The sequence below is a fragment of the Rhinolophus sinicus genome, chromosome 11 (assembly GCF_057876585.1).
Source record: "Rhinolophus sinicus isolate RSI-liver-muscle chromosome 11, RSI-T2T, whole genome shotgun sequence".
NCBI classification, from domain to species: Eukaryota; Metazoa; Chordata; class Mammalia; order Chiroptera; family Rhinolophidae; genus Rhinolophus; species Rhinolophus sinicus.
Genome location: NC_142511.1, coordinates 9833945 through 9847322, shown reverse-complemented (window position 1 = coordinate 9847322; position 13378 = coordinate 9833945). Strand labels below are relative to the sequence as shown.

The window sequence follows — 13378 nt, the reverse complement described above, 5'->3', positions numbered from 1 at the left end:
AGAACATGGGTGTGGCAAACTTAAGAAGGGCTCCAGCCCCCCCTCCCCCCCCCCCGCATCTTAACCTGAAGCAGCTATATTTTATGTATTACATGCTGGGCTTAAGTGTAACAATTTATTTTTAATGGTTTAGGCTACTTGGTTATAATAGTTATATTAGTTTATCTTCATTATTTTTCCCTACGCAAAACAATGAACTTTACTCAAAATTACTTATGATCATACAAAACAAAGATATATTTTTGAATAAAAGACTTCACCAATTCATAAATTATGTATTTTTAAGCTACACAGCCCACATGACCAGTTTTTAAACACACAATGTTCTGTTTTCTTTAAAGACTTCAGGATTAAATTTTTCAGGCAAATATAATTTTAACATTATGAAAATTGCCTATATGAAATGAATTACTTCTATAATATAATCTGTTTGCAAATACAGAATATTTACACACTGTACTTTCTTAACCTGCCAATGTCATCCACTTTTACCTTGCACCAATTGAAAAAAGAAAACGTTTCTCCACTCCTTTTGCTTCCAAACGTTGTAGGTATCGACAGGTTAAAAACAGCCTCAGTTTTCTACTTAAAGTCTAACATGTGGCAAGCAACTTCACTAGGCAACTGCAAATTAATCCACCAAAACCAAGAAAACTCCATTTACCTTCATTATCCAGGATTGAGAATAAAAGCATTTAACTAATTTATGACAAAGTTAGAGATCTTAGTTATTGTCTTGGATAACACACCGAAAAGAGTTATCATTAAAATTTCTTAGGGAAGAAATTTTAAACTCATTACTTTTCAGAAGAACTATCATTTGGTAGCTAAACATAATTTTCACCCCTACTAGCAAAGGAGGGGGGAAAAAAATCAATAAATCTTTCTGAAACACATTAGTAAGAAGTTTTAGTTTTAATTTATTTGTGTAAAGATTTGCTAAAAGCAGCCAGCAATAAGATCATGGCTATCAAACTAGTTTGTTTCATAGAAAGTGGCTATTCCTTTCATTATTTTGGAAAATTTCTTAGGACAGTCTTGTCATTCTAAAGAGTCGACAGTTATTACACATATTATTTGTTGTCACTTAAAAATCTTGGGCAGAAAAAAATCACTAACAAACAAAAGGAAGATGACAGTTTTGTTTTGTTTTTGAAATAGCCTTCATCAGTCCAACAAATACAGTATTCAGAATCAGTACAAAGTGACAACGTTCTCCCGATGAGAGTACACAGTTACAGTAATTAACAGAAATACAGGCCTAGGAATTCCATTTGCTCACTTCATAACCAAGTCTTAGACCAATCTAGTTTTCTCAGCTCCCTCATATTTAAAATGGAGTTATAAATTCAAGTGGTTGACTCATGTTGATTTTTAATAAAAATGCCAGAAATCAGAAGCTATGTTAAAGCTGTCTTTTTACAATTAGAATACCACTATGCAGATAACTACTGAGTAGGAACATGTGGAACCTTTTCAAAAATAACCTCCTCTGAGGTGCACCTTTAGTCTGCTGAAGCTGGATTTGACGTTTGAAAACTGCCTAAATTCATTACCAAAGGTATGAGAAATAAAAGAGGTGACTAAACGGGCACTTGTGGTACAAATTAAGTGTGGCTATTAAGGAACCACTAACCTTCTTGAGAGACTCAAACTGACTTTAAAACAATTCAGAAAAGATTTCCGACAACTTTTTGGATAGCAGGAGGGTGATGAGAATACCAAGATAACCTCTCCAGTTGGCTGCTCCAAGCAACAATAATCTTTTGGGTAATTCCTAAGTCTCACTTCTTTGGGTGGAAAGTTGAACTCTTTACAAACATAATCACACCTCATAAATACAAACAATGTAATTCCTCCACACCACATTGTATTAGCAGTGGGATCTTATAACAAGGAAACATCACGTAATGGAGTCTATTTTCTTGAAAATGATCACATATTAATTTGTTTTGTCTAAAGTATACTACCATTCAAAGTATAATAATTGAGCAAATGCAGAAGCCAGCTTCTGGATCTTTAATAATCACTTTAATGTTAATGAAAATGATTAATACTATGTTACAGACTTACTAGTCTGCAAAGTAATTCAAGTCAGTATTTATTAGACAATAAAATAACTGTACCAAAGGAAGGATACTTCTAAATAACTTAAAAGAAGTTATTACCTTAAAGTTAAAAAAAGTTATTTTCCACATATAAGTTCCAGGATAAAATAATTCAAACACATGATTGACTCTGCAAGACTCTAAAAACTTTAAAAAAGTTTTTTTAAAATTACTTTGGAAGTTATAAGAGGAAATATTTTTCTGTGTCCCGTGCCTTCTTTCTCTTTCCCTTCCTACTTCTATTCCCTCAATATATATATTACGAATGCAAACTCAAAAATTCAAGGTGAAAGGTATAATTTTGCTTCACAGAAATCAAGACCTACACTGTATAATGAAAACAAGGTAAAAATTGAGTAGAACTGAATTTTTTGGAAAAAAAAAATACAAATGAGGATATATAAAAAGATTGTCTTTGGAAAATATTTTCCATTAAAAACAGCAAAACATTCCATAATATTTCTTTTCTTTCCCAAATGTATGATTAATTAGTATACACTCCAACAGTGTGCATGAGAAAAATTTCTAAGCCAGAGGTATTTAAATTATTTCTTCATAAGTGTTTTGGCTAATTCAGGGATCGAGAAAACATGTTCAGTCTCTAATTAAATAAAGTCAAGAAACAAAACCGATATAATTTCTGAGGCATAGCCAATATGACCCAGCAAAAATTTGTCATTATGTTAGCTATAAGTCTCCCTTCCCAAAAAGGACAAAAAGTACTGCTTAAGTATACAAGATTCCAATAAACTTTCAACAACTCGTCTTCAGGTGACTTAGGAACAGAGTGAATCATCTGTAAAGTGTGGAGTGGTCCAAGTAACACAGATAACTTCAGTAACAGCTGGAAACAGATGCTGGCCCCAAATTGGGCAGAATACCCAGTCTTCAGTGTCAAAGGAGGAAACAAAGTACAAACTTCTAAAACACGTAACGGCAAGTCCAGGAACGTGGCCGGATATAATCTAGAAGTGTGGGCTTCAATGAAAAAAAGGAAAAACAGAAGAGTAGTTTACTTGTGTGCACTGTGAGCGTGAAGTATGGGGGGAGAAAAGGGGTGTTAATGTAACATATTGTACACCTCTAAAATGCCTCCCAGCATTTCAGTAACCTCTAAGCTATAAGCAGCTCAATAATTCAAAATATGTTCACTATTTTTATCTATAGCATAGATTTATTTGATTAAGGAGCTTTACATGAAGCTTTTAAAGTCTAGTAAATTCTACACAATTGCATGGACTTCTGACCAAATTTCAAACAGGCATTACTTCTTTCTGTTATCTTGTATTTTATTTCAGCACAGCCCTACTTTTACTTGCCTAAACTCTAAATGGTGGTAGGTTAAGGATGATAAAATATATACACAAATTACTATAATACAAGGTTTTGTACAAAAGTTTAGAAATAGGAAATACACTGGCTCAAGAATTTGAAAGGTGTCATTGAAAACGTTGCATCCAAATTGGATTTTAGTAAAATAAAATCTGACAGGTGGAATCTGAGTGTAAAGAGCAGAGTGACCAGAGACAGAGCTCAGAGTCCAGAGCAGTTAGTTCAAAGGCACAAAGGGGATTAATAGGAAATAAGGAGGCAGCCTTAGGGCAACATAACAAAAGCAGAGTAGACAGTAGGAGAAGCTTTGGCAGAGAAACTGATTATTTTGATTGTGGACATCTTCAGTTATAAGTGCCTATGAGAAATACTGATATATAAAGAAGGCATCCCCTAAATATTTGGGAGTTATCCATATGCAGCTAAAAGCTAATGCTCTAAAAATGACATTCTTACATAATTATGAAAAATAAAACAACAAAAAGAATCAAGGGAAATGGGATCCTAGGCAAGAATGTACATTTTTTTTCAAATAATTAATTACTTTGGAAAAGAAGCAGTAAAAAAATGCATGTTTCAGTTGGGGTAGGTACACATGCCATTGGGAAAACCCTGGAGAACACCTACATTTTTCGGACACAGGAAGAAAATTAGGAACTAAAGAAAAGGCACTAAAAGCAAAAGAGAAGAAAGAAGAAGAACGAAGAAAGAAAGAAGAAATCCAAAAAGTAGGACAGTTCAAAGTAAAACCAAAGAAAAGAACATTTTCAAGGCTAGTGCAGTGAGATCAGAATAAGCTAATGCTTTTACTCCATGTTGCACTCCGCTTAACATTAATTCATCATAATCTCCACTACTCTCTTTCCCCTTAACACTGCCCTCCAGCCCTCACAGGGGACAAGCAGGTCGCTTTTCCACTCCAGCCTGACTGGTGACTCACATTTTTCAGAGGACAGTGCTGCCTTGCATACCACTCTTGAGAATAAAAGCACAGGAGGACTCCGTTGCCCGCAAAAAGGGAAGTCCACATCATAACGTTCCAAATTGGCCTTTTCCGACTATCATTGACAATGAAGTTGAAAGCCACTAAAGTCAGGAAGAAAACCAAAAATATATATAGCGAAACATAATTTATCAGGAGATGAGCAGCCTCAGATATCCACTGTAATCATTTAATTATGACAATGAGCACCAACTCTGTGTATATGTGTTTTATTCTGGCCACTCTTCCTATAAATAAAAATGAAGTTCCAGGGTTGAAGTTTATTAATCAGTGACCACTTGGCAATCAGATAATATTCAGAACAGGTGAAAACATGTTTCACGGAATCATTCATATTCTGACTTGTCCCTCTCCCCCCGACCCAAAAAAGGGTTAGTTTTCTTCATCAGCTGACAGAGTTGAAAGATGGGGAAATTGTTTTTATAGTTTTTATGAGCTGCCAAATCAGGGTTATCAAGTCTTCAAGAAGTTATTGAGTTCATTTCCCTACTTTGAAGTGTAAGCATCTTGAAACAAAGCTGTGTATAATTACTCAAAGTGAATGTTCTTACCATCTAATAAGCAAATATTGCCTTGAGATGTATTACTACTTATGATCTAGTTCTCTGCATTGACTTTATACTTGATTTTCTAAATTTCTCTTTTAACATCTCACTCCATCCTCATGGCATGCCAAGATACTTACTTCCAAAAAACATGAAGAGCACGAAGAGCACTGGATAGAAAAAGCTCAGGCAAACAGCCAGCACATACTCGTGCACTACAGCAGACACAGCAAAGACAGCTAACATGGCAGCCGATCTGAATCTCTTAGTGAAAAACTAGGGTAAAAGGAAAGTATCATAAAGTAATTTTAACAAAGTCAGTAGTTAAGCATGAACTATACACATAAGACTTAAAATTACCACATGCTAAGGCACCTGTTTAATTATATTTATATATGATTTCCCAATCTACTCCTTGAGTTAATCAAATATATTATAATTATTTCAAAAAAATATCTGTTCTTAAAATTCCTTATTTTACTAAAATGAGGCATTTTCAAAACCACTGATGTTGAAAGATCTGGGTATATTTCCAAAAACATTAATAACTTATACTTGTAAGTCACTATGGTTCACAAAACATAGCTTTCGTGTGTAAACAGATACATCAAATCTCAACCTTTTGAGTAACACCGTGGTAGATAGGGCATTCTCTCCACTTTTATAGGTAAGAAAACTGAGATTTAGAAGGAAGAGACTTGCCTTGTACTACACTTACAAATGAAAGAACACTCAAATACAGTGTATTTGCACCACAACAAGGAGTCATTAAGCCAAACAGTGCCCTTATTTAACGATTCAAGTCTGCAAGCTAGAGATAACCAGTGTTAATCAACCATAAGACTCAAGATTACACTTCATCCGTCTAAATACATTCTGCTCTAAAGACTGTCTCGAAGACCTACATGTCACCAAGTGGAGAGATATAAATCCAAACATAGGTGTTTTTCCACTTTAAACAAACAAACAAAAACAAAAATGAAAAAAGTTAGAGGGAGATAATTTGTTGGCAGTGAGATTGATAAGAAATGATCCATTATTGGATTACTGGTGAATCATTGCAATGTCTCAACGCTTCCATGCATTCTTACTTTGCGATTATATAAATAAAACCTAGAGCACAAACATGGTATTAGCCTGGTTGCGGCACATACTGGTCTCTAAGCACTATTCAAAGCAGAAGGTTTCTTCGACATAAATGGCTCATAAGAGAATTGAAGACGACTAAGTTAACTTCTTCTAGCTACACAATAACAATACGTTCTGGAACAGAATCTCCATTTCTTGAACAACATCACCAAAACCTTGCTCCTCACCCAGAGGAAGTCCTGGTAAGCATAGTAATATAGCCAGTCATGAACAACCACGTTCCAGGTCCTGTAATAGTTGGAGTATGATGTGGAGTTCCACCAATCCTGAGGAAAAAAAGTAGTTATAAAACTACACACATATAACACCCACATACACATGTACGTTACACACATACACCAAGAGCCAAAGCAAAAGTCCCTGAATATTCGCAAAGAATATACACACATAACATGATACCCAGAGTGTGTTATGATAAACTCTTAGTCCATACACTGAAGTCAGAAAACTCTCAAAAGGTATTTTGGTTATCCGTGTGCAATATGATATCAATTCTAGTTCTATATATGATCAACTCCCTAGGTTCATTTTGTCTCATTATCAAACAAGTTGTAGTGGAAGACACAGAACACACAGAATCATTAAATCTAGTGTTCCTCTAAATAGCAACCCACTAATTCCCCTTACCTTGCTAGGACACAGTGAGAGAATTCTAAGGTCACACAGACTTGGACAGCATGCTAACGCTAGGGAGATAGCTGTGTGCATGTATCAAACAGAACATAAGCTGTGCAAGGAGTGAGGTGGCCGCTACCTTGAAATCCTGGTGCTCCTTTACATATTTACCTTGCTCTCTACTTTAGATCAGACCGATGGAATCAGACATCTAAAATTTTCAACCTATGTTCACTATTTCTTTGAGAAAGGAGTGGTAGGGTTGGAGTGTTGCCAAAATCACAACAAACAAACAAACAAAACTCTAGACTCTGGCTCCAGTCTAGAACTTAACTCCAACTTTGGAGGTATAAGAATACTATTTTGAGCAGAATTAATATTTTTCAAAAATAAAGGAGGGAAAAGTTATTTTCTTCATGAACTGTCTAACAATCTTAAATGGAGTAATTTGCTGAGATCATTCCTGCAGCACCAGACAGCCAATTTCAAATGAACGAACAGTCAGCATACTCTCATAATGCTTTCTGGACACATGTTTTCTTTCTGTAATCACCAAAACAGGACCCAGTAAAAATCAGATGTTAGATGAAGGAAGCAGATATTAGAGGTAGACGATAAGGCTTTGCTAGTTATATTGATAGCAGAATTTCAGACTTAATATTGGTAAAACTTGTGGAAAAAATTATTGCACAATGTTTATGTTAAAAAGCTAGTAGCCAACAATGCTCAAATACTTGACAAGGAAGACATAAATAAAACGTGAGACAGTAAGTCCAAGTATACATTACCTTATAAAACATCCTGTCACCAAAGCGTAACATCTCAGCAAAGGCATTTAGCCAACAGTGCAAAAAGGCAAAAAAAGTAAGTAACAGTACCAGCACACCTGAAAATAAACAATATTAAGAGTCTTTCCAAATAGCTCACATACCAAGCAGTTAATTACATGTCATCATCAGTTTAGCCAGAATTATTTCGTAAAAAATAAAAATTATTCCAGCTTACCCATTCCAGAGATAACAACGTTCTTTTAAAAGTTAATTATTTTAATTTTATAAACCAATAACTTCCTTCCAAATGGGTTTTACAGATGACAAATGACCCAGTCTGTTTTTAACAGAAATGCCCAGATGTATGCCTTAACTTGGTACCCAAGGCCCTTTAAAATCTGGACCTCATGCATTCCTCTAAACCAGTTGTTTAAAACTGGAGGAGATTTTGCCCTTCCCCACCCCCACCCCGACCCCAGGAGACATTTGGCAATTCTGGAGACATTTTTGGTTTTCGCAGCTCAAGGGATGGGGATTGTGCTACGGGTATCTTGTTGTTAGAGGCCAGGATGTCGCTAAATACCCTAAAACGCACAAGACAGTCCCCCCAGAACAAAGAATTATCCAGCCCCAAATATCAATAGTGATAAGGTTAACTTATCTCCAACTCTATTCTCCCAGTGTTGCAAACATCATCCATAACTGGACTTTTCTAAAGTCCGTTCTAAAATAACTCCATGCCTTTGCATCTGTCCCACTACCTGAAAGCACTTTTCTACCACTTCTCTGCCAGGCAAATACCTATCTATTTTCAATACTCAATGTTAAATGGCATCTCCAACATGATACAAAGTTCATCAGCACTTTCTTCATCCTCCTTATATAGTATATATTACACTACACTGTAAAATGTCCATTTACATGTCCACCCCTTTCATTTCTTTATGTATTCAAAAAATATGTATAGAATATCTACAATGTATTACACAATATGGAAGAGACTGTGAATGGCTGATTGGCTATAAGATACAATCCTTGATCTCAAGGAATTTGTAGCCTAGTGAGGAAGACACACAAGTATGTAACATATATCCTATTAGAGGGACAGATAAAAGAGTTTACTGAAGTAAATCTTGGGGTGCAATCATGGAGGGTTACTAGAAGAACTCTGGGAGAGAGAGAAAGTTAAAGAGAAGGTGATGATGAAAATCCTCACCAACATTTAATGGTTACAGAAGAAAGAAAAAGCAAGTAAAAGAAACTAGAAATATAATTAAATTGCAAATTTCCAAAGAGTAAAGAGTATGTATGTCTTGTTCATTGCTATGTCCTCAGCACCTGGCATACAACAGGTACTCATGTATCTCTGGGAAAAAAAAAAAAATAAGTGGAATAAAGTAAGTTAGGAGATTGAGGAATGGCCAGAAAGACAGGAGAATAAGAAAGAGTGGCGAGGGAGATTTCAAAATGTGGTCGACGGCATGCAATGCTTCACAGAGCTCAAACAAAACAAGGGCTAGAGCATCTACTGGATTTAGAATCAGGAAATTACTAATGATTTTAATAAAGGCCATTCCAGCGGCATAGGTGGAATAGGAGCAAGATTATGGGAAAACAAAGCATAAATATGCACTATCCACAGTCAGAGAAACCAAACTTGAGTATAAGTCAGAAGACCAATGGGAAGATTGGCCTGAGACTGAAATATACTTCATTTATGAGACAGATGGAAAGAGGTCAAAATGGGTATGGATGTGTGGAGTTAATAGTGAAAAGCAGGTAAATCAAAGGCGCTCATACATAATAGCTTTCTATTGTCCTTGCAACTTTATGAATGACTACATTAACTAGTCCCCATGTTACCTGGCAAGATGGAGTTAAAAACACATAGGACCAGAACACGTGCACTGAAGGGTTCCTGTTTGATATTCCGAAACAAGGGGGCACAGAGCCTTTCAAAGATGTAGTACATGTAAAATAAGCAACCAAAAATCTGGAACACAACAAAGATATAATTATAATCATGATGGCTTGATAAGGAAATATGGTGGTGTTTTTCCTTTCAAAGCACATATATTACACTGAACACTAGCATATAAAATTGCCAAGCTGTAACCCTTCAGATACTACTCATACCTAGTTTCTACTATACCTTTTCCCAACCCTTTACCAAATGGCACTTCTGAAAGATCAGACCTCTTAGAATTTGCTTTTCCTGCTACATGAAACCCACAGCAAAATAATTTATTTCATAAATGGGTATTTGATTGAGACAAGAATTTCAAAATAGGATCTTTTGGGATGTGTGCTTCTGATAAAGGGGTTGGAGAAGTTTGGGGAGTGGGTCAGACCACACCCACACACATATATAACCAGGAGGGGAGGGGAAAATAAATGTAGATGCTTACTGAAGTAACCAAATGGAATTACTTAAATTAAAATAAATTATTTTACTGAAGAAAATTACTTTTGATGTTGACAAAACAAACACTGTTTACTGTACTGGGAATAATTTAAAGACTCCAGAAAGAGTTCTAGAGCTCCCAACAGACCTGGCTTCACCAACTCTTTAATTAGATTAAATGATTATAATAAATTCAAATCCCTACCTCCCACTAATCAACAAACCTTAGGCAGTTAAAAAAAATTTACCTGTGCAAACTGCATAGCAACATAACCCCATCTTATAGTGGGAGTCCTAAAAAGGAAGCAACAAAATAAGTTTTCTAACTAACATAAATAATTGAACTTCAATACAGATCCTCACAATATTTTCCCACACAGAACATCATTTTTGGCATATGAAATACTTGCATAATTCTGTCAAGAATGACTGAGAGCAAATCAGATTGCTAGCTCCACCATTTGGGGCTCACCAGGCCGGTGAGAAAATGAAAACTCATTCTTTTTTCTCTGTAGCCCTACATGCACTGGCCCCTGCCTACCTATCCCCCCTCACCTATGCCACACTTCTGGTACTCACCACATTGCTACTTCATAGAGCCATTACCTGGGATAGTTGTCACGGTAGATGAGGGTAGGAGCAAACAAGAAGTACAAGTACTGGTTAACTGTAGGTACGGGGACAGTGCCTGGAAAAGGACAACTATGCTTAGGTCAGAAGCTCTTCAACTTCTCTTAGCAAAACTAAAGGGCAATAAGGAAGCACAGAAGAGGGAAGAATAAAACGATCTCTCCTTAGTTCATGTTGTTTCTTCCTGATCTCCCAAAATGATGACTTATTCTTGTATTCGTACACCAATCCCTCTACACGAAGTCATTCCTGTGACTTATAGAGAACTTCTAGAGCTTTAAGCAGCAATTCAAAAACAGTAATAAGTACACATGGGTGTACTGAGTCTATTAACAGTCTATAAAAATTACACAAAGTTACAAGAGTCTAATGATCAATGTTTTTGAATTGTACGTATAAAAGCAAAACAGGAACAATCACAAAAATAGTGAGATAGTCTTCCAAATCAATATGGATCCTATATATTTCAACTCAAACATGTCTGCAAAATGTAATATGCCATCCCAATAAACACCAAAGGTTGAAATACCCTAGGAATAATCCTTTGACATAAGGGAATTACATACTTGATTTCTCCTTAGCTGACTTTAGTACCCGAGGCACATTCTCTCTGACAAATGAATGGGCCTTCATTACAAAACGAATCTACAAAAGGAGGGGGAAGAAAAAGATGAATTTTCTATCATTGTCTTATCTCACATAAGCAACCCCAGAACCACACTAGATTATAGTCACATAAAGAATGTTTTAATTTCACATATACCAACTCAAATTCACTTTTATGCAATAAAGCCAACGAAAAACAAACTCTAAAGAAGGACATGTTATTGCTCAAATTATTTTGCGTTTAACAGTACTATTACAGGTATAGGACAAATTAAGAAATTAAGAGTCTATACAAAGAAAGTCTCCTGAAACGGTCCTTTCCATTAGTCAAACGGAGCAATACAGGTTAGAACATTCTGAAAGGTGTATAAACAAAATTCTGTTCTTTAGATGGGAAGAATTATATGACAAACAATGGATCTGACAGCTCACAAGTGAGGTTTTTAATTATAGTATAGGTGACTACTACAAAAAGTGTTCAAGAACAAAATTTGAATTAATCCAGAACAGTTCAATATGGTTTATTTCAATTATTAAGAATCAGAGAATACTGACGCTGGAACAAATTTTAAGAGCTGTGGGGATCTAGCTTAACACTTTCATTTTATATATAATAGCACAAAGAACCAGATATGAACATTTATCCAACTAATACAACTAGTAATAACAGCACGTCGGTACAATATTATTGTTGTTATAATAATAACATTAGTAGTAACAGTACTATTAGTACTAGTATTATTTTAACTGAGCATAGGATTGAATCAGGCAATACTCAAAACTTTACCTGTTCAAATACAACAATGCACCGGGAAGCTGGTGCCAGTGTATATGCTAACACAACATATGTTGGTCCAAAACCAAGAACTCCAATCTGGAAGACCATGAAAAGTAAGCCATGGAGGAGAGAATGGATCACAGGATGAGAACTCTTGCTGTAGCCTCTGGCCCAATGTTGAAAGAGGAAATAGGGAAGTGAGAGTGTGCTCAGGAACATGGCACACCATGTCCATAAAGCAATAGGAAGTTTGCCAAAAGCATAAGACATGACACTGAACTCCAGCACCAGCCTGGGGAGAAAACGCACAGAGAAAGAACACAGAAGTAAAATTATAATATGCACTGATTCATATCATTCACAACTTTCAGGCCCAAAACCCTCAACTTTAGGAAACACAACAACATTAATACATTGAAACCATGGATGTTAATAGTTGTGCTAGATAGAGAACTGCTTCTAAACCTCTGCTTCAAAACATATTTCGACAATACATTTTCTAAAAGCCCCAAGATAATATGGTCTTTGAACCGAAGATACCTGAGATAACCCAAAATAATAAGACTTTGAACTTTTCGAAGATTAGATTCTCACATTAATACATTTTAAGCTCTAAAATATTCTATGGCAAAGTTAATAAAGTATTCAAATAGCAACAAATAGCAATCACTGTTATGTACAAAAGATGATTTTTCAGAAGGAAATAGATACAATTAAAAAACCTATTAATATATACTATTGTATCACTATCTCAAAATTTAATTTTCTAATAAAGCAATAATTCAATGTATAATTACCACACTGTCATTTTTAAAGTTACAACTTGATTTTTATATTAAAAAGAAATATCACATTTTTCAAACACTAAATTCCAATAAGCTACTTAATTTTGGAAACAACCGGAAATGCATGCCATAGTAGAAAAACTGATAAATCATATATACAAAATTCTTCCATTTAGGAAAATTACCTAAAAACTACTAATTATGGTCTATAAAAATAGACCAGTTGAAAAATAAAAGTAATGGAACTTCTAATCTTTTTAGTTGAACTTTTCAGGAGAAAGGAATCTCTACCTCAAATCAGCTGCTTTGGGATTTCCTGAAGCAAATTTAACTAAATCACCCATTATCAAAATTTAAATACAGTGAAAATTTCCAACACCCCATGCATCAACTAGCCAAAGATCCCTTTTCTTGTCTTACCTTCCTTCATCAATGTAATCTACTACAAGTGTGCTGAGGATAAAAAGAATGAGGAGGGCAATGAACATGTGATAAATTGTTCTGATGTGGTCCACTTCGAACAGCTCACTGTAGTTTAAACAAATAAAATAATAATCTATATTTAATTGTAAAACACCATATGTTAAAGACTTTACTTTAAAGCAGTTCAGAAGATATTTCCTTCACTCTCTAAAAATATCTCAAATAGTAAT

The 13378-nt window shown here is 35.1% G+C and overlaps 1 protein-coding gene across 2 annotated transcripts in view; it reads right to left on the bottom strand.

Annotated features, from left to right (window-relative positions):
- Window positions 1-900: 900 nt before the first annotated feature.
- SOAT1 (sterol O-acyltransferase 1) overlaps window positions 901-13378 on the bottom strand; it is a 56643-nt gene continuing 44165 nt past the window's right edge. For both annotated transcript variants that reach the window (XM_019731472.3, XM_088801596.1), the window contains 11 exons: window positions 13146-13253; window positions 11950-12232; window positions 11123-11201; window positions 10533-10614; window positions 10175-10220; window positions 9386-9515; window positions 7541-7638; window positions 6305-6403; window positions 5129-5264; window positions 4381-4526; window positions 901-3086 (listed from right to left, as the gene is read on the bottom strand). In XM_019731472.3, the coding sequence (XP_019587031.2) occupies window positions 3030-3086; window positions 4381-4526; window positions 5129-5264; window positions 6305-6403; window positions 7541-7638; window positions 9386-9515; window positions 10175-10220; window positions 10533-10614; window positions 11123-11201; window positions 11950-12232; window positions 13146-13253 (1264 nt within the window). In that variant the 3' untranslated portion in view covers window positions 901-3029. The remainder of the gene's footprint in view (window positions 3087-4380; window positions 4527-5128; window positions 5265-6304; window positions 6404-7540; window positions 7639-9385; window positions 9516-10174; window positions 10221-10532; window positions 10615-11122; window positions 11202-11949; window positions 12233-13145; window positions 13254-13378) is intronic.